The sequence below is a fragment of the Vipera ursinii genome (assembly GCF_947247035.1).
Source record: "Vipera ursinii genome assembly, chromosome: 1".
In the NCBI taxonomy this organism is placed as follows: domain Eukaryota; kingdom Metazoa; phylum Chordata; class Lepidosauria; order Squamata; family Viperidae; genus Vipera; species Vipera ursinii.
The window spans coordinates 116490314-116514280 of record NC_139512.1 but is presented as its reverse complement, the minus strand read 5'-3'; the positions used below and the strand labels follow the sequence as shown (position 1 = coordinate 116514280).

Sequence of the window (23967 nt, the reverse complement as noted above, 5' to 3'; positions counted from 1 at the left end):
GCTGATACATTTGGCTTTTGGTTCTCCAGGTTTCCCTGTCCAACCCATCAACTCTGTACTTTTAATAGCCAGCAGTTCTCTTCTGGAATAAGAGATGCAAGGAGACTTGAAAGGTTTCATATTCAAAACCCTTTTACCTTTCACAGTGGCACCACTAAGCCTACTGCTGTTATTAAATTTAAGGAGACTTTAGTAAGCATCAAGCAGGCTTTAAGCCCACAGGCCACATATTGTGATGGGCCATAGGGTTGATAACTATCTTCAGTTTTTGCCCTGGTTGAATGTTTTTCAAAGGTTCAAGCAATGGACAGGGCCTAGTCCAGGGTGATGAACTTGGATGGAGAGAGTTACAAGTAGTATGTTCCCACCATATGGCTGTATGAAACTAGTTGCTCGTTTAACCTTTATAAATGCACAAAGGATAAAATACCTTCCCCCTATGGTCTTCTCAGATCATACCTTGAGTTGTTTGATTGATGGTTGTATTGGCAGCTGACTCACAAAGGTTCTCAAAGTACTTCAAATTTTTGAGGACAAAGACCAGCGATGTCCACCCAAAAATGACACCTGCAAAGCACATGCACTCCACCAGGCCTGAGATTAATGTAGCCAGACGTTTGGCTGTTCCTGATTTCTGAGACTCCATGACATCACGAGTTCTTTCCTTCTTTTCTAATCTGGCAGATAAAGGGGAAAAAAGAATAACTAATGGAATGGTTGGTCCCCCTCTTCATTCTAAACTATTATTTCATTAAATAACCAGAATTTCATTCATTCACCAGGGTTTCTTGAATAAGCCACCAAATGCCTGGGGTTACTTAACTCTGAGCCAGGAATAATAGCAGACAGGCCACAGCACTGAATATATACCTCATCCTGAACAAAAGATAGCAAGTAACATTATGGTTTAGTGCAATGGATGTACTAGTCAGATATAAACCCCTAGAACCAAAACAAAGGTACTGAATTCATACAGTTCCGAGTTAGCTATGGTAACCATTGAAAGCTTTCGTCCAACACTGAGATGACTCAGTTGCCTCTGCACTAGAATGTATAATTCTTTTCTGACAGCAACATTGGTGGAGTTGCTAGGCATCTCTTGACAGCCTCCCAAGAATGCTGGCCATATTTTTCATGTCTTTGTTTTAAGTGAAGTCCAGGCAGTGACAGGCACTCCCTAAACAACATCTGACTGGCTAGCAATCGCTCACAGGACAGGGCTGGGGTATGCAGGAAACTTCTCACCATTTCAAATGAAACTTCACAAGATTGATCACATCAGTTTGCCACTACAAAGCCTTTAAATTCAGCAAAAGAGCACCCTTGCTGCCAATGAAAGCCTTCATCTAAGCTTAAATGCTGCCGGAGATGAAGATTGCAGAGGTTTACTTGGGAATGGAAGAGTTAATTCCCCTAAGTTTTTAACATCCTTCCTTATTAGTTCAAGCAAGGAAAGAGGTAATTGTAACCTTGTCAATCTATCACTTGCTCTTTCCACTCCAGTATTGCTCTGAGGAACATATAACTTACATTTATATGGTAAAGGTAAAGAGGTTCCCACGCACATGCGTGCTAGTCGTTTCCAACTCTAGGGGCCATTGCTTATCTCTTTTTCAAAGCCGAAGAGCCAACGCTTGTCCAAGGACGTCTCCGTGGTCATGTGGCCGGCATGACTAGACGCCAAAGGAGCACAGAACCTTCCCACCGTAGTGGTCCTTATTTTTCTACTTGCATTTTTTACGTGCTTTCGAACTGCTAGGTTGGCAGAAGCTGGGACGAGTAACAAGCGCTCACTCTGTTACGCAGCACTCAGGATTCGACCCGCCAAACTGCCGACCTTCTGATTGACAAGCTCGTCCTAACCCACTGAGCCACCGTGTCCCTTATTTATACTGTAGATAAGCCCAAAAAGGAAGAAGGGTGAAAGTAAGAAGCCATGCCAGTGTAGTTTCACCATTTATATGATACAGATGATCATTGCTTAACAGGAAAGCATTGTCTCCAGAATCTTTCAAGATTCAGAGCCATATCCTGCCATCTGCTCAAATTAAGGCAACCAATGTTCTGTCAATCCTCCCGCTTGTCATATGTCAGTGCCTCCAGGTACCCCCTCACTTTCTATGCTTCTAGTATCTTCCTATCTTTTATGGCAAGCTTATCACTACACATTTCTCCAACCCTGCATGCAATAAGATGGAAGCTGTTTTGTCTTCCATTATTGTGATAGGTTGTATATGGACCACTTCATACATGGCCATGTGCATGTAATTATTTGTGTGTATCCCCCAAAATATACAAATACACTTTATTGCATAACTAATAGCTGCATCTTTGCTTGTGAATCATTAATCACACATTCTTTTTAATAAAAACCTGTTCCCTCTAAACTGTGGGTGGTGGTAAATGTTAAAAATAATGTTCTGCAATTTCTGGGTTCTGCTCAATTTGCAGCCCTATCAAAATGTTAACCACTCATTCTGAGCTTTTGTTGCTAGTAAACAAACATCCCATCACCCTCAATCACTTGGAAGGGGACAGAAGTCTAGTTTCATTCCTCTGGATCTGCTCCATTCCACAAATTCAGTCAAACTTCCTTTGCTATAAAAATTTGTGAGCACACCAAGTGGTGTTGCAGAGACAAAAGAACACCAAATCCAGTCACCTCCATTCTAGCAAACTGGTTTTCTTATAGAGTAGAGTAGCCCTCCTCTGGCAAACTGGCCTTTTTGTATTTTGCTGAAGGTCAACTTAAAAAAAAGAAAGAAAGCACTAAGAAAGCAAAATAAGTTAAAAAGCAGAAAGGCAATCTTCTATAAAAATACAGGGACTCAAAAAATATGGAGTTTTTTTCCTTGCAACAGCATTGTCCGTTATAGACTGTGATCTATTGCAAACATCTTCTTGACTCCTCTCCTCCTCTGTCATCCAAAAGATACAAGTAACGTGTGTGCGTATGTGTGTGGATGCCTTTAAGTTATTGTTCGCTCTTGGAAACTACGTGGGCAGCTCCCTACACTTTACTTAACAAGATTTTCAGGATTAGCTTGTTCTTGCCTGATCACCCAGCTGTCTTTGTGCTTAAAGCAGGATTAGAACTCATACTCTCCCAGTTTCTAGCCTGGTGCATTAAACCGCTGCACCATACAGGTTCACGAGAGCTTTATTCAGAGCAGTTAAAATGTCACAAAATAGTGAACAAGTTCTTGAAACTTCCTGGCTTATTTTTCCCAGCTGACTTGAATAGCTTCCTTTTTGAGAGAAGTTTGAGAAAAGTTGGAAACAATAGGGCAGCAATCCAGTGTGTCTGGAGGCCCCCATATTAGGCAGCCTGTTCCAGACTCTCACTATTCAGCTGCCTATTCAGTGGGGTTCCATCATCTTCACTCTCGTCAGATGCGCCTCCATAATATTATCTGCTCTACCCACCAAGTCTTCAGTCACCCTAACTCAAATTTAAGTTATTTTCAGCCTCATGGAATCCCTGATCCCTCGCAGCTTTTGGTCTTTCTTACTTTCACTACATTATTTTCAGAATGAGATAATTCTCCAAAACATCTATCTTTGGCTAGCTTATTTTAGGCTGTGCAACAATCAAAAGTAAAGAGCAGAGCATGCCGATCTCTGACCTACCTAGTCTTCTCAGCGTCAGGATCAGTTTTGTTCTCCATAAAATGCTCTTGGAAAGAATAGGGAAGGCAGATGGACTTCTCAAGAGAGAAAGCTCTTCCAAATGAAGACTATGGCTCAGAAGAATCATCGATAGGAGGAAGCAAAAACTGATCCTTGACCACATCTAGCTATCATGTGTAACAGAGTGAATTAATTATGCCTCCTCCCTTGAGTCTCCTCCCTCCCAGCAGGAAGGAAATAGATGAAGCAACAAAGAAACCGAATTGTGGAAGTCTATGTCAATTCTGCAGACACTACTAGAAGCATAATGGTATACTGACATTTCCTACTTTCATACATGAATGCCTAGGCATCTGTACCAGCTCACTGTACTAAGTTATATCACGTCAGTCTCATTAATAACCTTGGAACCAGACTCTCAAACATTCATTTAGCTAACAGGTAAATATAACATAATATATACAATGTACATGAGTATTACAAGCATTTCTTTAAGCTACTGAATCGTCTTCTCCTTGTGAGCCAGGGCCTTATTTTGAAAATGCCTTCCCTCTGCATTGATTTCCACAGTAGAGGCCAAGTGAGATCACATGCATCATGAAATTGTCATGCAGGTGACAATTGTATGCGCATAATGAAATTATGATGCATTTGATGTTATCACGGCTTGAACCAGACACCTACTACTGTCTGGGTCAGAAATATGAAAACCTGGATAATTGGCTTCAAGCAAAGAAGGGCTTGGAGTCTCACAACTGTTGTCAGCTGCAGGGTCTAGCCACAAAGTGCTAGAGGTGCTCATTAGAAAGAGGTATCCACTAACAAATAGGACCAAGGACAGGATCTCCACACTTCTGTTCTCATATCAAAGATCACTGCCACAAAGGCACACAGAGAGCTATATACTACATGAAAATTTTACTCCTAAGACATTTTACTGTTTTGCCATGCAAGGGCCCCTTCTTCACAGAATGAAGAATGCATATGTACCTACATGTTTCCTTTTTCTCTTCCCCAACCATCTTCTCTAATATTTGCATAATTCAAAGTTCTTCTCCCTATCAAGCAAGAAGGAAAGGCTGGCACCTGCCTCGCTGTCCCTTATCACAGCCTCCAGGCTAGGCAAAGTAAAACGAGAGGCGGGCATCCTACAATCCAGTGGTAGGTGATCAGAAATTATCTAGAGGCAGGAGAGAACCTCCCCCAGAGTTCAATCTTTTGTAGCATTTGACCAAAGGTTTGATAATGAGGTTTGATATAGAGCCTTGGTGGAGCAGTGGGCTAATGCCTCCTTAAGTAACACCAGCTGCCTGCAATTAGTGCAGGTTCGCATCCCACCAGGCTCAAGGTTGACTCAGCCTTCCATCCTTCCGAGGTAGGTAAAATGAGGACCCAGATTGTTGGGGGCAATAAGCTGACTTTGTAATAATGCCGCTTGGGGTGTGTGTGAAAGCCCTAATAAGCAGGCATATACATAGAATGAAGGCTACTGCTAAGCTTGTAAGCCGCCCTGAGTCTTCGGAGAAGGGCGGGATATAAATGGAATAAAAATAAAAATAAAATAAATAAAATAATGAATTACTGCTTAATTATTGCTGAATGGCTATTTGCAGCTTACAGTTTAAAGGTAGGTATTGTTAAAAATGTTTAGAATGGCTTACAGGACTAAATATTCCATTCATACAGCTGTAAGTAAGGACAAAGACATCTACAATCATCCTTTTGACATGTATTATTTCTACTTGAATCTGAAAATAGATCACCGTACATTGGAAAGTAGCATAAATTTCTCTGTTTTCCCTTCCAATTCAGTCATGTCCAATTCTCGGAGACTATCTAGACAAGTCCCTGCAGGGTTTTTTGGGCAAGGTTTTTCAGAAAGGTATTTTGCCATCACCTGGTTCCTAAGGCTGAGAAAAAATGACTGGCCCAAAGTCACTCAGGTGAATTTGTGTCTAAGGCAAAACTGGATCTTACAGTTTCCCAGTTTCTAGCCTGATGCCTTAACTCAAATTTCTGCTTACTATAATGACAAATTATCCATTTGCAATAATTTTCTAAAAGTCTACTGTCTCTGCATTATAATCTTACCCATACATCTGTTGTGATTCCTTGCCAGCCAGTGGATCCGGTAGCTGAGCCTGAGGAATAAGATGATGAGGAGGAGGGGCCTGGAGTGACATTAGAGTCAGAGGAAGGCTCTGAGGAGCTCCAAGACTTACAGTCTGATGAGGAGCCTGGCCCCTCTACTCACACTCAGGCTGAGACACAGCTGTGCTGGGAGCCTGAGTTGGACAGTGATGAAGAACAGTTGGGACAAATCCAGGATGCATGAAACCGCAGGCAAGAGAAGCGAGTAGAACAGAGGGGCAGCTCCAAAGGCAAAGGAGAAGGCATTAGGAAGCCACTCCTTGGCTGAATTAGAAAGGGGAAGGTGTGGGAGGTGCTGGTTGCCAAAGGCAACCGTTCGTGTTGAGGTTCAAGTTTATGTGGCCTGTGTTTGTTTGCCTTGGACATTGACTGTGAGAATAAAAGGGGTTGGTTTTTTCTTGTGGTTCCTGCCTGTTTCTTGGAAGAGGGGTTTCTCCTTTTGAGCATAACAAGGACTCACATAGGCTGGGACAGAACAACATCTTTGCTTTCTTGCTATATCCTCAAGAGCATAGTGTCTAGTCTGCAATAGTGAGAGTATCCACACAGAAGGAATGTACAATGATTAAAGGCAAGGTCAAATGCTAGATTTGCCCATCTTCCATTAAAAGTCAGGAACAAGATACTTTTGAGGAATAATTGTCCATGTAGGCAGGCCTATACCCCACCCACCTACCAAACTGTGACTAGCTACCTACATCATACCAAGCCACTGTATTTTTGACATAGCAGGATCTGTAAATCATAGTACTATTTAGTAAAAGGCAGGTAAGTGTTGTTTATGCAAAGGATCATATTTACAAAAATGCAATTCAACCTAATTCAGATATCCAGGGACCACAAATCTCCTTTCCCTAAAAATTCAGAGAAGCTTTTAATTAGAGGAGTTCAAATCGCCAGATGAATTACATCCCAGAGTTCTAAAGGAGCTGGCAGACATGATCTTGGAACCATCTTAGAAAGTGCTCTTCAACATCTTCATAAATGACTTAGATGATGGGATAAAAGGGGGATTCATCAAATTTGCAGACGACACCAAGCTGGTGGGAATAGCCAACACTTTAGAACAGAGGTCCCCAACCTTTTGGGCACCAGGGACTGGTTCCATGGAGAAAGGTTTTTCTGTGGACTGGAGAGTGCGTGGTTTTATGAGCTGCCTGCATCCCATGGATGGGGCTTTGCTTGTTTTTGCGGACCAGTTGCTGGCAAGCCACAGCCCGTCCATGAACTGTGAGTTGGGGACCCCTGCTTTATAAGATAGGCTGCAGATCCAGAAGGAACTTAACAGATTTGAACACTGGGCCCTATCCAACAAAATGCAATTCACTGGTGAGTAAAGTAAGGTTTTACATTTAGACAAGAAAAGCCAAATCCACAGATATAAGAGAGGTGGTATCTGGCTCAATAGTAGTAACTGTGAGAGGGATTTAGGAGTCCTAATGAACACCACTTAAATATGAGCCAGCAGTGTGCTGCAACCACCAGAAAAGCCAACACAATCTGGGGCTGCATTAACAAAAGGATAGAATCAAGATCACATGAAGTGTTAGTACAGCTTTATAATGTCCTGGTAATGCCACATTTGGAATACTGGATCCAGTTTTGGCCACCACAATACAAAACGGATATCGAGACTGTAGAAAGAGTGCAGAGAAGACCAACAAAGTGTTTAGGAGAGCGGAGGCTAAAACTGGAAAGTCTAATCTAACAAAGAGAAGGACTAAGGGTGACATGAGAGTAGTCTTCCAATATCTAACGGGCTGCCACAAAGAAGAGTGGTTCAACCTGTTCCCCAAAGGTAAAATAGGAAGCAACAGATGGAAACTTATGAAGGAGAGATCCAACCTAGAAATAAGGAGAAATTTCCCAACAGTGAAAACAATTAATCAGTAGAACAGCTTGCCTTCAGAAGTTGTGTTTGCTCAATCGGTAGAGCTTTTTAAGAAGAGACTGGACAACCATTTGTCTGAAGTAGTATAGGGTCTCCTGCTTGAGCAGGGGGTTGGACTGGAAGACCTCCAAGGTCCCTTCTATAATAACTCTATTATTATTCTATTCTACTTTTCAATACAAAAGGTGATAACGATTAAATAAAAGTAACTCACTCTATGGGGAAAGGTTTTTTTTTAAATATCTATCTTTTCTAAAGAAAGTCACAAAATTTCAATTGTTTATTTCCTCAGAAACTAAACTGTATTTTAACAGAGATTTTGTACAATGAAAATTGTAGTTCAGGTTTTTGTTTCGTGACAGCTGTACCCATTATCCTTCCATGGCCACACTATCTGGGAAAGTTTTAGAGGTTTTATACCAAAGCAGTATTGTGTACAAACAGTTGGAGGCAGAATGCTTTAAGATTCAAATGATAACCTGGTCACGTTATTGATACTGACGTCTTGAAAAATGTACTTGAGACAAATAAATGTTCAAAACCGTACAGGTAATAAACTATATATCCAGAAATGCTTTATAGGGCCAGCCATCTTGCTGAATGTAGCTTTGTGGTTAAGGAGAAATTGAACGAGCCTGTGCAAAGAGGAAGAAGAACCTATCTTTTAGTCTATAGAGAAATGACTACCGCTTAATTTTTCATGCTTTGATGTCAAATCCAACAAAACCTGTAACGTTCAAATGCTGCTATAAACTGTCAAAGAACAACTCCTCCCTTGAAAGCTAGACATTAGATTGTAAGTCTATTTGTCTGCATCTGTGCTATCTGCGATGCTCAGTGTTGTCCTTAATGAACATAAACATAACAGAGTCTAGAAATTAAACCTCATCAGTGGCGTAGCGTGGGTTGTCAGCACCCGGGGCAAGGCAACCGGAAGCGGAAATAGAGGGGCGGGCGGGCGGTGACGTCACGGCACTGCTGAAAAGACGCACCCCGCAGCGGCGTAGACTTTCCAAGAAGAGTCGCGCGCATGCGGGATGCTTCCGGGTCCCTCTCGAGGGCGGCTGGGCGGGGCTCCAACCTGCAAGAGCCGCTGCATTCAAGCTCGCACGTGAGCCCCGCTAAATAAAGCCACGCATGCGCACAAAGCTAGGCCGGCCGGCCAGCGGGTCCGTCTTCGCTCGGCCAAACCTGCCAGGGTGCCTGCGGGGCGCTTGCGGTTGGCCTGAGCCTGGGTGGAGAGTTGGCCGCTTCTATTTATTTTATTCAGTTTATGTGGCCGCCCATCTCACCTGCCGGACTCATTTCGCTTTGCAAGAAAGAGCAGCTCGAGAGCGGAGCCAAGCCAACTCTGTGCAGCCCTTGGGGCTCCCTGAGCAGCTCAGTGCAAGCGCGCCCCCCCCAGATGTTGCGCCTGGTGCGGCCGGCCCCCCCTGCACCCCCCACGCTACGCCACTGAACCTCATAGGCTAGAGAAACTGACATTCAAGATTCTGAGAAGTCAAATTTCATACTCAAGGAGAATTTATTTCATTATGTAGAACATATACCGGTAGCTAGCCAACTACCAAACTTTGCCACCCACACCTTCTTGCCCAAAATTCCAAATTATTTACTCTTCCCTCATTCTTGCACAGGTACCACACACGCTCTTGTAATTCTACAGAGTATAACAGTGCATAAATCATGGAGATACACAATGTGCATTCTAGAAAAAAGAACAAAGAAAAGCTAATCAGATCCCACAGTACTGCTTATACAGAATTTTAAACAGAAGAATGAGACTAATGTAAACTAAAGTAGGGCAAAAAAAGAACAGAAGAAAAAAAAACTAAAGAGAAAACTAAAACTGCATTCAGGAAAGGAATAGCAGGAAAACAGAGAAGAAAGAAAAAAGAAATGGTTTTCAATCTTCTTTACAGTGGTTATTATAATTACGGTATAAATTAACCTCTCTCCCTAAAGTTACATCACAGTTCTTTTTTCGTTATTGCATTCTATCTGATAATCAAAACCATAAATTCTATCCCATAGTATTCTTCTAGTAAAGGAAGTTTCCTCTTGTAACTTGTCTAGTGAACTAAAACCAGGAGAAACTCACGTTTTACTAAAAAAAAAATCACCACCAGCAGCACTTTTTAAGAGGTAGGCATGTATGTATATAGGTATATAGGTATTTGTTTTCGTAGATTCTCGCGGGTGTCTGTATGTGTAGATCTAGAGTCTCGGGTTTCTTCCCGCATTCCTTTCATCTTCAGAAAGTTGTGGCAACGTTTCGACGAAATCCCATCCGTCATCATCAGGCCGGAGTGTTCCTCCTGCTGCTTCCAGGAGCAATGCGTGGTCTGGCTGTTCCTTTCCTTCCAACTGCCGGTGGGGCTGTGTTCTGACTGGGAGGAGGCGTGGCTGCTTTATATATAGGTATGTATGTATGTATAAATAGGTATGTATGTATGTATGTATGTATGTATGTATGTATGTATGTATAAAATTATTTATTGACCACCTACTCTGACAAGGGCTCAGTACTAATCAATGCTCCATATGACTGACTGCCCCCAGACAACCCTGGTGCAATCTATTCTCTGTAGGACAAGACTTTCTTGAAAGCCAGAAGGTTAGAGGCATTCCTTACTGCAGGTCACCAGGTAATCCAAAGAGCATGGTCTGCTACTAAGGAACTGCATCATTATCTGTTCTCCACCATCTTTGGACTGGCAGAGATCCCCAGTTACTCCTCTAAAAAGTTGCAGGGATTATTCCAGACTAAGTGGGTATTTCCATCAAGGTGATGTTGCAGGACTATCATTTAGGCATCTTTAGGTAAAGGTCCTAAACCAAGAATCTCCATGTCCAGAAATCTGTTAGCACTGTTTAATTTCCAGGCTTGAGACTTCTATTATTCTAAACTATAAGCAACTTCTTATTTACCTTTTTATTTAATTTTGTTGATTGACTGTTTGTGTGCCATCGAATCAGTGTTGAATCTTAGCGATCACATAAGTAGACATTTTCCCAAGATGACTTATCCTTTAAGTCTTCCAACTGTGCACTCATCACTGCTATAATTGAATACATCTATTTTTCTGCTGGTTATCCTGTTTTTCCTTGCACCTTTGTATTGTAATCTTCTCTAAGGAGCTAGGTGTACAAAGTATGATAATTTGAGCTTGGCAATGTTTGCCTCAAATGAGAATTGTGGGTTGATGATCCATTTGTTCATTTTCTTGATTATCTATGGTATTCTCGGGAGTCTTCTCCTTCATCAGAGTTCAGACGTGTTAATATTCCTTCTATCTTGCTTCTCCAAAGTCCAACTTTTGCTTCCATAGAGTGTCACAGGGTAAACCACTGCCTGCATGATTCTGAACTTAGCTACAGTACTTACAGTTTAAAAGCCCTTTTAATCCCTGACAAGACGTTGCTCCTTTCATCTGTTTATTCAACACCCTTAATGGACTCTTAATAGAGGGATATTACTACAAAGGCTTGTAAAAAAATCCACTTAATTATCCCAAACAGTAGCATTTCCCCACTAAAGATTAACTATGACCTAGCATTGACATTCTTTCAGGATAACTTGATTTCCTTCACTGTAAGGAAACTGTTCCTAGATTGCAACAGTAAACCCACTTTGGCAACCTATTTGGGACAACATTTGTCAATTTCCTCAAGAAATTCTATCTTTATATTCTTCAGTTCAGGGAGAGGTTTGTTTTCCTGCTCAAAGAGTCAGACTAAATTATAACTGCTCAGATTTACACCTGGATTTCTATTCCTTATAATTTATTAAAACTAGAAATAGATGGTCTTTCATATCTAGAAAGACACAACTATCCTCTTGCATATAACATACACTTACTTTTCTGTCTAACTAGCCCCCTTGGGATCTATGCCTTCAATAGGGTTAATTTGTTCTGCAGCAATTTAACATAAAGTAAGCCTTGCTGACAGTTGCTTAGGCACACTATTTATTATTATTACAATATTCTTTATCGGCCCAGTGTGATTGGACACATAAGGAATTTGTCTCCAGTGCATAAGCTCTCAGTGTACATACAAATAACATAACAACAAAGTAATATAATCATACGTTATACAAATAGTAGAAGGTAATAGGAAAGATGAAAAGGATAATAATACAGCCCTACTACATGGGCTGTATTACTATATCCTTAGCATAAGACAGTGCTGTGGGAATTAGTTGTTCAGCAGAGTGATGGCATGAGGGGAAAAAACTGTGTCTAGTTGTTTTGGCATACAATGCCCTGTAGCGGCATCCTGAGGGGAGGAATTGAAACTGGATGTGAGGGGACTATAGATATTCTCTCAGCCCTCTTTCTAGCTTGTGCTGTATACTGGTCTTCAATGGAAAGCAGGCTGGTTGCAATGGTTTTTTCTGCAGTCCTAAGTATCCATTGAAGTCTGTACTACCCTGTTGTCCCAAAGGTGCTTTTTCATTTACCTAGCCCATTATTGTAATCATTGTACCAACTCTGCAAGGTTAGTTAGACTGAGACATGCTGACTACAACAGAGGTTTGTATATAAAGCTTCTAGCCCTGTAGGTGATGTTTTGGTTAGAGAGAGTGTTCAATCACAGGATTTTGTCTTTTTTGTTTTCTTCATTAGTAGTAAGTCACTCAGAGTTATTTTGAAGTTGAACAGCCTCTAAATCTCTGAAATAAAGAACAATTTTTTTTATTACATTTATATCCCGCCCTTCTCCGAAGACTCAGGGCGGCTTACAAGCTTAGCAGTAGCCTTCATTCTATGTATATGCATGCTTATTAGGGCTTTCACACACACCCCCAGCGGCATTATTACAAAGTCAGCGTATTGCCCCCACAATCTGGGTCCTCATTTTACCTACCTCGGAAGGATGGAAGGCTGAGTCAACCTTGAGCCTGGTGGGATGCGAACCTGCACTAATTGCAGGCAGCTGGTGTTACTTAAGGAGGCATCAGCCCACTGCTCCACCAAATAGATCACCATTTCTCTATCATTGACCAATAAGGGGTCTTAAAGACTTGTTAATAAATTGCCAGATAACATCAAACATACTACTCATGGTGTGCATTTCAATTTTTTCTCATCAAAATCCTGACAGCAAGAGACTTCATGTAACATCCCCTATATTAGCACTCCAGATCTGTAGACATCAGCTCTCTGAACTCTTAGCAATGGCCAAGCTGGGGAATTCAGAAAGTTGAAGTCCATACATCTGGATTTGGAGGCTGTCTTATATGAATTGTTCATCAACTGTAAAGATCAGCTTCTAGAAGTTTATCTAGCTCCCTGAAACAAAAACAGGAGCATTTTGAAGGTAACGTCCATTCTCAGGAACACACACCCTGTTAGGCAGTAGAAAACTAGTATTTCCTCCAGAAACATTTCAAACAGGATGGACTTACTCTTTTACATAACTATATTTGGAGTCTTATTTTGTGCATTATTCAAATTGGAGGTCACAAAAATCTAATATTTTACCTTTTTCTTAGATTATATTATTGTTATAACTATAAATATGAGAACTGTGGGAAAAATAGATCTATTTCTGTTCAAGAATAATTGTCTGTTTTCTTTAATTTTTAAAATCAATTGTTTTTATAAATGAAAAAGGTACAGGTAGTTCTTGCTTAATTATGTTAATTGGGGCCAGAATTTCCATCGAAAACTGATATGACTGTCATTTAGCACTGGCAATTCTGGCAGTCCAGTTGCTTTCATTAAATGAGGACCACGCAGGTCATTATACAGGAGCCTCTTGTGTCTGCAACTTGAGACTTCCTGCTGACCTCTCCATTGACTCTGTGGGAAATCTTCAGGGAAGGTCGCAAATTGTGATCTGATGAGTGTGGGACACTGCAACAATTAGGAATCTAGGCTGGTTGCTGAGTACCCAGACTGCAATTGTGTGACTGCAAATGTGCTGTGATGACTGAAAGTTCTAAGATCTGTCATAAGTTTGTTCGTATTTTTTAAAGTGCCTGACATCCTCAGCTATTCCTGCTGAGAAGGTGTACAAGAACGATGCCGATACTAAACTCCCAAAGATAAATGAGGAAGACAAGTAGCTTTCGAATATATTTTTCATGCATTCACTATTATTCTACCTTTAAAAGTAGTAAGATAAAGCTTTTATCTCCTGGCTTTAAATGACACACAGGATAAGTCTCTGAAGGAACAAAGGAATAATATCATAATACGCTATGGCAGGCCCAGTGGGCATGATGGAGCTGCAGTCCACCAGATGCAATCTGTCACGTCAGGAAAGAGGATTAAGATTGAAAGCATCTTTTCCCCCAGGTCCTAGAACCAGTATAAATGTTTAAAAGAAACCCTAGATGATGAATACACTTGCATTTTGCTTCCTGTGCATGAAGTTAATCATTCGCAAACTGAAAGCAGCAAAAATGTGACACACAAATGCCATGAACATATGTATATTGAGCCAAACACCCTTGGTCAACAGTCTAATTGATAAACAGTTGTTAGAGGCTCTGATTTGGCCAAGCATGTAGCTCAAGCTAAAAAAGTGAGTGAAATCCAAAAATGCCTAATGAAGAACAACTGGTGGCTCTATAACTTGGATCACATTGTTACTGTAAACTGTAAAGCAGATTGTGCATTTAAATTAAATGCATAATGAGTTGTGCATTTAATTTAAATCCCATAGATTGCAACTGGCCTTAAATTAGAGGCAGGGGTAAGGAAATTAAACACCAATAATGACAAGAATCACAAGTCACATTTAGACATAATTTATTGAATAAACTATAATTGGTTGTTTCTATACAAGCCATATTTTATGCCATATTATTTGGATCTGACAATACATTACATTCAAATGGCTCAAATTTCATCTTCTACCTCTACACGATTATACAATTCTTATATAATGGTTAAGATACCTAATGGCCTTTGCTCTCCATCAGGCCACCTTAGACAGATCAAAATTTATCTAGGACTTAAATCTTCATTACAAGTTTAGATGGGATTTCTATTAACTTCACTGGTTTTTCTAATGTGGCCTACCTACAAGAAAAGTAGGGCTTGCATCTTGACAACAGTCCTAAAGGGGGGGATCCCCTGCCCCATTACATAATTACAATAACATATATGATTGGGTTAACCAAAATATATTGGATAAGACACAACTGGTTGGACTCACCACCACTAATCACTACTAAGTATCAATGTTAGCTTACAAAGCACAGGCATTGGGTTTATAAAGTAACGGTAAAGGTTCCCCCGCACATGCGTGCTAGTCATTTCCAACTCTAGGGGCCAGTGCTCATCTCTGTTTCAAAGCCGAAGAGCCAGCGCTTGTCCGAGGACGTCTCCGTGGTCATGTGGCCGGCATGACTAGACGCCAAAGGCGCATGGAACGCTGTCACCTTCCCACCGTAGTGGTCCCTATTTTTCTACTTGCATTTTTACGTGCTTTACAAGTTGCTAAACTAAAACTGTAGGCCATACTGCTACAGCTTCGCTCAGTGTGAAAATACAGCCCATGAAAATGACAGAAAAACTGAAACACAAAAATCAGTTTGGTGTAGTGATTAAGGTGCAGGCCTAGAAACCAGGAGATAGTGAGTTCTAGTCCCACTTTAGGCATGAAAGTCAACTGGGTGATTTTGGGCCAGTCACTCTCTCTTAGCACAACCAACCTCACTGGAGTTTTGCTGTTGTTGTAGGAAAAACAGGAGGAGGAGGAGGAGGAGGAGGAGGAGGAGGAGGAGGAGGGAGGAGGAGGAGGAGGAGGGAGTATTTGTATGTTCCCCATCTTGAGTTATGTATGGAAAAACTGGGATGATAAAAATCTAAAAATATAGTCTCTTAGCCTTTTTAAACAGCTGAGTACACATAGTTGGAGGCCAAGTAGCAGCCGAAAAATATGGACTCCTTCTTGCCAATCTTCTAATGGCAACTGAATAAAGACATCATGAATGTGTTATTTTAGAAATCCTTCACCAGGTTCCAAAGGACACAGCTGGAAGTCTTTGGTATGACATCTGGGAGGAAATGAAGTTGTGGGTGCTTCAACACTGGAGATTTTAAAGAAGAGATTGGACAACCATTTGTCATAGCCAAGATAGTTGGGAAGTGCCAAAGATATCTCTTTGTGTTCTCTTGAAGCAACTTTGCTACATTATTGCTTCATGGAATAGATAATAATAATAATAATAATAATAATAATAATAATAATAATAATAATAATAATAATAATAATAATTTGGAAGGGACCTTGGAGGTCATCTAGTCCAACCCCCTGCTCAGGCAGGAAACCTTATACCATTTCAGGCAAATGGCTGTCCAGTCTCTTCTTAAAAACCTCCAGTGTTGGAGCATTCACCACCTCTGGAGGCAGGTTGTTCCACTGGTTAATTGTTCTAACTGTCAGGAAGTTTCTCCTTAGTTCTAGGTTGCTTCTCTCCTTGACTAGTTTCCATGCGTTGCTTCTTGTCCTGCTTTCAGGTGCTTTGGAGAATAGCTTGACTCCCTCTTCTTTGTGGTAGCCCCTGAGATATTGGAACACTGCTATCATGTCACCCCTCACTCTTCTCTTTGTTAAACTACACATACCCAATTCCAGCAACCGTTCCCTATATGTTTTGGCCTCCAGCTCCCTAATCATCTTTGTTGCTCTTCTCTGTACCCTTTCTAGAGTCTCGACATCTTTTTTACATCGTGGTGACCAAAACTGGATGCAGTATTCCAGGTGTGGCCTTACCAAAGCATTGTAAAGTGGTATTAGTACTTCACTTGATCTTGATTCTATCCCTCTGTTAATGCAGCCTAGCACTGTGTTGGCTTTTTTGGCAGCTGCAGCACACTGCTGGCTCACATTTAAGTGATTGTCTACTAGGACTCCGAGATCCCTCTCACAGTTACTACTATTGAGCAAGGTACCACCTATACTATACCTGTGCATTTGATTTTTCCTGCCTAAATGTAGAACCTTACTTCTTTCACCATTGAATTTCATTTTGTTAGATAGTGCCCAGTGTTCGAGTCTGTCCAGATCCTTCTGTATCTTAAGCCTATCTTCCTGCCAGCTATTCCTGCCAGCTTGGTGTCGTCTGCAAATTTGATGAGTTCCCCATCTATCCCCTCATCCAAGTCATTAATGAAGATATTGAAGAGCACTGGGCCCAGAACAGAGCCCTAGGGCACCCCACTACACACTTCCTTCCATGTAGATGCAGTTCCATTGAGGACCACACGCTGAGTACGGCCTGTCAGCCAGCTACGAATCCATCTCGTGGTGATGCTGTCTAACCCACATTTTTCTATCTTATCAAGTAGTAGGTTGTGATCTACTTTATCAAATGCCTTACTGAAGTCCAAGTAAATTATATCTACAGCATTCCTCTGGTCCACTAATTTTGTCACTTGGTCAAAGAATGTAATAAGATTTGTCTGGCATGATCTGTTTTTGACAAACCCATGTTGACTTTTAGTGATGACTTTGTTTGCATCAAGGTGTTCGCTGATTTGTTGTTTGATTATCTTTTCCAGAATCTTCCCAGGTATTGAGGTCAGGCTGATAGGTCTGTAGTTTCCTGGATCTATTTTTTCCCTTTTTTGAATATGGGAACTACATCAGCTCTCTTTCAGTCCTCTGGTAGTTCCCCAGTGCTCCAGGATCTATGAAAAATATAGTTCAGTGGTTCTGAGATCACGTCTGCCAGTTCCTTGAGAACTTTGGGGTGTAATCCATCTGGCCCTGGTGATTGAACTCGTCTAGGCTGGACAGGTGTTCACTTACCATTTTTTTGCCTATCTTAACTTGCGTTTCTATTCTGTTTTTTATGGCACTGGTTTTGGTAGGTTGGACTGTTTTTTCCCTTTGTGTAAAGACAGATGCAGAAAACGAGTTAAATAGTTCTGCTTTCTCCCTATTGCTTGTCACCTTCTTGCCACTTTCCCCCACTAATGGACCAATCATTTCCTTCACTTTTTTCTTGTTTTTTATATGTTGAAAGAAGCATTTTTTGTTATTTTTTACTTTGGTCGCAAGCCTTAGTTCATTTTGAGCCTTAGCTTTCCTCACTTCATCTTTGCAGGCATGGGCTATTTGCTGATATTCTGCCTTAGTTAAGTGCCCCTCTTTCCAATTCTTATACTTGTCCTTTTTATCTTTCAATTTATCAGAGAGTTCTTTATGCAGCCATGCTGGTTTCTTTTGAGAGCTGTTATTTTTCTTCTTTGTTGGTATTGTACTAGACTGGGCCTTTATTATCTCACTTTTCAAAATTTCCCAACCTTCTTGAGTTGTTTTCCCCTTTAGGATTCTCATCCATGGAATTTTTCCCATGGTCTCTCTAAGTTTATTGAAATTAGCTCTTTTAAAGTCCAAGACTCTAGTTTGGCTGTGTTCTATTGCTTGTGCCTCCAGAATGTTGAATTCCAATATTGCATGATCACTTCCCCCCAAGGTTCCTGTGGCTTCGACATCTTCTATCATTTCATCTCTGTTTGTGAGAATTAAATCCAATATGGCTAATCCCCTAGTTCCCTTCTCTACTTTTTGGGAGAGAAAGTTGTCTGCTAGGTTTGACAGGAATCTGTTTGATCTTCCACTTGGTGCAGAGTTTGTCTCCCAGTTGATATCAGGGTAATTAAAGTCCCCCATTACTATCGTGATGTGCTTCTTACATACCTTAGTTAGCTGACTAGCAAAAAGTTCATCTATTTCCTCTGCTTGGTTGGGCAGCCTATAGTATACACCTGTGGCAATGTCATTTTCCCCCCCCTTTTATATTGACCCAAATGCATTCAAGTTTACAGTTTTCGTCATTGTCGTTAGATGAACTTCTAATTCTCCCCACTTTGTCCTTTTCCATCCAAAATCATTCCTGATATAAGCACCTGTAGGAAGTGAGCATTAGTTCACTTGAGCTCACATTCACACTGCCCAGGGAAGAATTATTTTGTCTTCCTGGCATGATCTTTTTTTTTCTAAGCCATGAGGCAATTGACAGCGCTGCCTGTTCTAAGCTTACTGCTGTTGATTCTGTTCTCCTTTGTCCAAATTTTGTTGTTCTTCTGTTCCCCTCTGTCCAAATGGATCCTGGCCATTTCTTCACAAAATGCCAGTTCAACAGAATGCAAGTGAAAGTAGATAAATAGGTACCACTTTGGTGGGAAGATAACTGCATTCTGTGCACCTTGGCATATAGTCATGCTGGTCACATGACCACAGAAATGTCTTTGGACAACATGGCTCCATCAGCTAAGAAATTGAGATAAGCACTGCCCCATAGAGTTGGAAATGACTGGACAGGAGAAAAAGTTTATCTTTTTGAAGCAATATGTCACAGACTGAACAGAAATTATAAGCACAGTGTTCTTACTACATAGATTATCCACCTACTAGGCAAACTATTTGAATCATTATAGCAGGTTGTACAATGGAGTGTTTCCACTCTCTGGAAGTCTGGATATACTGGAATGAGTCTTCTCAAAGTGCCCTTAAGCCATCCTTATAGGCTGACTAGAAACCATACTGCATTTCACTGCTATAAGTGATGAGATTTGGAGTGAAATGTATTTGCTGTGCAAATGGATCCTGAGTAGAAGAGTACTGAATAGCATTATGAGCTTCAGTTACATTTAGCTGTAATGGAATATTTTTGCAAATCTTTTTATAATTTTGCCCCTTCCTATTCAAATACTATAGCAAGGACCTTTATTTATTCCTGTTCAATAAGGTCAGGGCTCAAATCCATATGATGAGCAAGCATTAATCCTCCTTAGAAAAAGTTCTGCTTCTTGAACCAGCTCAGGTTACGGTTTATTTTTGTTTCCATCTGCAGTAAAGACCTTGAAAAAGTAAAAAAAAAAATCTAAAATGAGACCCCTGCATTTTCCAAACAATACCAAATGTTCCAGAAAAGCTGTATTTTTACAATATACGGCAAAGCCAACCAGATTCCAAACAGATAATCAAAGGCATACATTTTGTTCTTCCTCCATAGTAATCTGTACTTACTGGAATTCCCCCTTCTTCTGAAATCCTATCTCTTTTTCTTTTCTTTTTTCTTGTAGAGAGAATAACCAGGTGAATCAATGGAAAAGTGTTCAAATAATGGCCAGGAGAAACAATGGAGTGAGCTCTTCCAGTAATATCAGTGTGAGTGCTCTGTAGGTACATGTCTTTGTGGTATATACTGTGTACCAGTAGACGGATTTTCCTAAGGTGGCTGTATAATCAAAATGGCACAATCTATACACAAGAGAGAAACATCAGCAAGCTTGGGTGAATTCCAAGGATTGAGCAATACACAAGAAGGGAGAAGATGCAGCAAAGCTCAGGAAAGAATGAGGATGCCCAAGAGAATATGGGATGCTAGCTGGCTGAGGCAAGAAGAATAGAATCAATAAAAGCCAAATGGACACATTTATTCAGTGTTCTATTGATTAAATAATATACTCTGTCTCTTTATAACAATCCCTAATTTGTTTCTACCCAAAAAAGTGAAAAGGAAGAAGCAATTATAATTTGTAGTCACTCTTTCTCACCCCAACATTTCACAGGCCTGATGTTGTAGGGAAAATAAGAAGAGGAAAGATTATTAGATATGTTTGCTGCCTTGAATTATTTACAAAAGTAATAAAGGAGGGATATAAATAAATATTGTCTTGACCAAAAAGGATTTTCTTTAAAAAAATATATAAAGTAATTGTGAATAGAATGGCTTAAAGGTACAAACACAGCCTATTTGAAGGATACCAGTGCTTCCACCAACATCTTAGTGAATCCTTAAGTGTGGGGGGTAGGGGGGGCCTTTCCTTTTGCAATGGGAAAGTTGGCTTGGCCCCTGGAACACATATCTCTTTCACAGTTGTCAAGCACCTGAAGCAGAAGAAATCTAGAGGAATAGGAATGGATGCAACAATCATTCTAATATCCATAGACCTGAAAAAAAATAAATTCCACCTAGGTCACTGGTCTGCAACCCGCGGCTCCGGAGCCGCATGCGGCTCTTTCAGCCGTCTCCTGCAGCTCCTAGTCCTCTGCCATGTGCAGTCAAAAAAAAAAAGTGGGACTAAAAAAGTTCAACCAATCAATTCAAATATGCAGGGTAGGTGCATATCTTGCCTTGGCTCCACTCTTCAGTCAAACCCTGTTCTGCGCATGCACGCATGTACGTGCATGTGCACACATTTTTTGCGGCTCCCAGTTTTTCCTTTTGTGAGGGAACCGGTTCTGAGTGGCTCTTTCACTGTTTCAGGTTGCTGACCCCTGACCTAGGTGAAAGGATTTCTGTAAAAAAAAACACTATTTACCCAAGCTATGCTTTCACTTACATTAAATACTTGTTTACATTAGCTTGGAACCTGATCCTGAGCATTTGGCTGAAAGAATTAAAACCCATTCTGGTGCTATACCCACATCTATTACCCCCTGGATCATGGAAATAAAGACCTTATTCAAGAAGGTGTTTTCTGAGTTGAGCAAAACAACAGTTTGTATGAAACCTTCAGTAATGACTGAAGTACTCAAAGAGAAGCAGATGACTGTGCGAGAGATACACTTGAACCAGCCAGCCCTCAAAACACAGTAAGGCAGGAGCATGTGCTTCTCCCCACTCTTTAGGGAAGGAGGGGATCTATAGGTTTCAAATACTTTGCTTCGTTATCTCTGCCTGCTATTTCAGAACCACAAACTGTGGACAGAACTTCAGAGAGAAAACACTAGAGACAAACAGCGCTTGTCTCAAAGAGAATAGAATGCTGAACACAAACTTCATTATGGAAATCAAACTTGGATGGGCATCTACAAATCCTTGAAGCATAGCCCAAGGAAACCAGCTAAGCTGAACCATTTAACAGCTTTTGTTTCTCACACAGTGTAGCCAACAAACATCAAACCAGATCATTAGCAAGCTCAGTGTGTACAAATCTCCTTTTATAGAGAAACTGCATTCTATCCTAAACTGTGAAGGGACAATGTGAAATAATTTCCACGCTGTTGTCAAGAAAATCATGTGGACATATTCAAGGAGTTATCCAGCTGAGTTTGACTGAAAGGGATCTTCACCATTTTTAAAAAAATTATGTTCCTAAATGTACTCATAACTTTATTATTTTAGTTCTGTTTTGCATCTGACACTACTAAGGCTTCCTTAGCTGTTCCCTTCCCAGCACTGCTCATCCCAAACTCTCTTCAATCAGTTGGTCTCCTAACTCTGCCCCATCCCATCCAGTCACACTGCAAAACACAGGTCACTTCACATGTTTGCAAGAAGATGGGCAGTCAACGCATCAAAGACTGTCCAGTTAAAAGAGCTATGGAGATGTTTTACTTTATGTGATATACATTGTAACTTTCTTCCTTCTCTCAGATATGGAAACAATGGAAAATGTATGCCTGCCTTTAGCAGTAATGCTCTCTGAAAACATTTCACCTCTTCAAAAACAAATGAATTCCCATTTGTCTCCAGCTGGTGAACTTTGCTGGGTTTACATAGACTATCAAACAAAGGATGTTTTTTCCCCACAGTACACCATGACTTTTATTTCACAGCAACAAAACCTCTGTGTGTCTCAGGAAAAAGCAGCAGTGGAAGAAATCCACTAGTAATTTCTCAGTACTAAGTCATATGCATTTCTTCTGACAACATTCCAGTAATTTGATTTCCACATTTACACTTATATAAACTGCTACTAAAGTTTAAGTATCAACTTCTCCAAAGTTCAGCTGTAAATATTTCCCAGCTTTGTTGGAAAGCACCATTTCTCAGTTTGTTTTTCCCACAGGGCAAAAGAAATGGGAAGTGGGGCAAGCTATTTTAATTTTGTGCAGAGCCCTATATATTGATACTTGAATATATGTCAATATTAATACCTTTCAGATCAGCCAGTTATGGAAAACCTAATTAAATTAATCGGTCAGTTTGAAGGAAATAAATGTCCAATCTGTGATCAATCTGGGGTGCATTATCTACTTTGCTAGGCTTCTTCTATCTATACTATTTCTCCCTCCCTTTCCTTCCCTATCTATGTTTTGGCATTACCTCTTCATGTCCTAAAACGTCTTCCATAATTTTGGGGAAAACAATTTGTCTCTCTCAAACACAGGCACCAAAGTTCTTCTGTGAAATTAGGAGCAAGAGTTGTAAGCCAACAGACATGTTCTACCAACCATGGACTTAAGCCTCACATTTATTTCACAGTGTGTCCCACTCCGCTTGCTCCAAAGCAACTGCCACAGCCCAAATGTGGAGCTCTGAGGAATTCAGTTTCAACTTCCTTGTATCCCCAAGACTTAAAGACTACCTTAAAGAGTAACTGTCATTGCATAACCCTTTCTGGATCCTAGTTTGTGGAATAAGAAGCATCTTAAGACTTTAAAGTAACCAATAAACGGGTTGCCGCAAAAGATGAACAGGGCTAGCTTATGAAAATTAGACACACACACCCCAATACTTCACCCACTTTTTTTAGGGGAGCCATCACCTTCTAGAGAATCTAGACGTGCCTCCTTACCGAAGGTCAAGGGTCCACTTCCATTCAGTCCTCCTCAGAAGCGGAGCGCAGGTCGCCGGCAAGAGAAAAACAGGAGCGGGGTTGCAACGGGAGGAAAAGAGCCCGAGGGAGCGCCCGCGGATCCACCTGCAAGTTGGTTTCCTTTGACAGCCCAGAAAGGAAGAAAGGAAGCCCGTGCGCCACAGCCCCGCCTCCTCGGCTCCCTCGGGGACTCTTTCCGATTGGGCGCCCATCTCCGCCTTCTCGCCTCGACTCCGCCGCCCTTCCAGGCGCTTGCTAGGGGAGTTTCATGCCGCCCGGAGGAAGAAGAGGCGAGCCGGCCACCGCCGCTAAGCAAAGCAGCAACCAGCCCGGCTGGCGTCCCCCCCTCGTCCGCTTCCTAATTCCGGGTCAGAGGAATTTGCAGCTTTCCCCCGCGCGCTTCGGTCCTTCGTTGCCTCTGAAGGGCGAAGTCGCGCGAAGGGTCTCGTGACGTCACGGCTGACACGTCCGCGCCCCGGGCTGCTGCCGTCGACCTCCTGTCTGTCGAACTCCTTTCCGTCTTCCAGAGAGGACGCGCTTGAAAGCGACGCTCATCACGTTTAGGCCAAAGTGTAGGAAGCAGAGTTAAATCCCCAAGTTTTCCGAGGTAACGCAGACAAGTCAGAACTTAGATGTCGAGACTCTAGAAAGGGTACAGAGAAAGATGTCGAGACTCTAGAAAGGGTACAGAGGGCTGGAGGCTAAAACATATAGGGAACGGTTGCTGGAATTGGGTATGTGTAGTTTAACGAAGAGAAGAGTGAGGGGTGACAT

General features: G+C 41.3%; 1 protein-coding gene across 2 annotated transcripts in view; it reads right to left on the bottom strand.

Moving 5' to 3' along the window:
* SLC43A3 (solute carrier family 43 member 3) overlaps positions 1 to 23532 on the bottom strand; it is a 44425-nt gene extending 20893 nt beyond the window's left edge. Inside the window, exons 1-2 of one of the 2 annotated variants that reach the window (XM_083349582.1) lie at positions 23173 to 23532; positions 460 to 677 (exon numbers count right to left, since the gene is read on the bottom strand). In XM_083349582.1, the coding sequence (XP_083205708.1) occupies positions 460 to 677; positions 23173 to 23405 (451 nt within the window). In that variant the 5' untranslated portion in view covers positions 23406 to 23532. Of the gene's footprint in view, positions 1 to 459; positions 678 to 3630; positions 3760 to 23172 lie in introns of those variants that run through there. The other variant, XM_083349583.1, reaches the window with a different exon arrangement.
* Between the last annotated feature and the right edge of the window lie 435 nt (positions 23533 to 23967).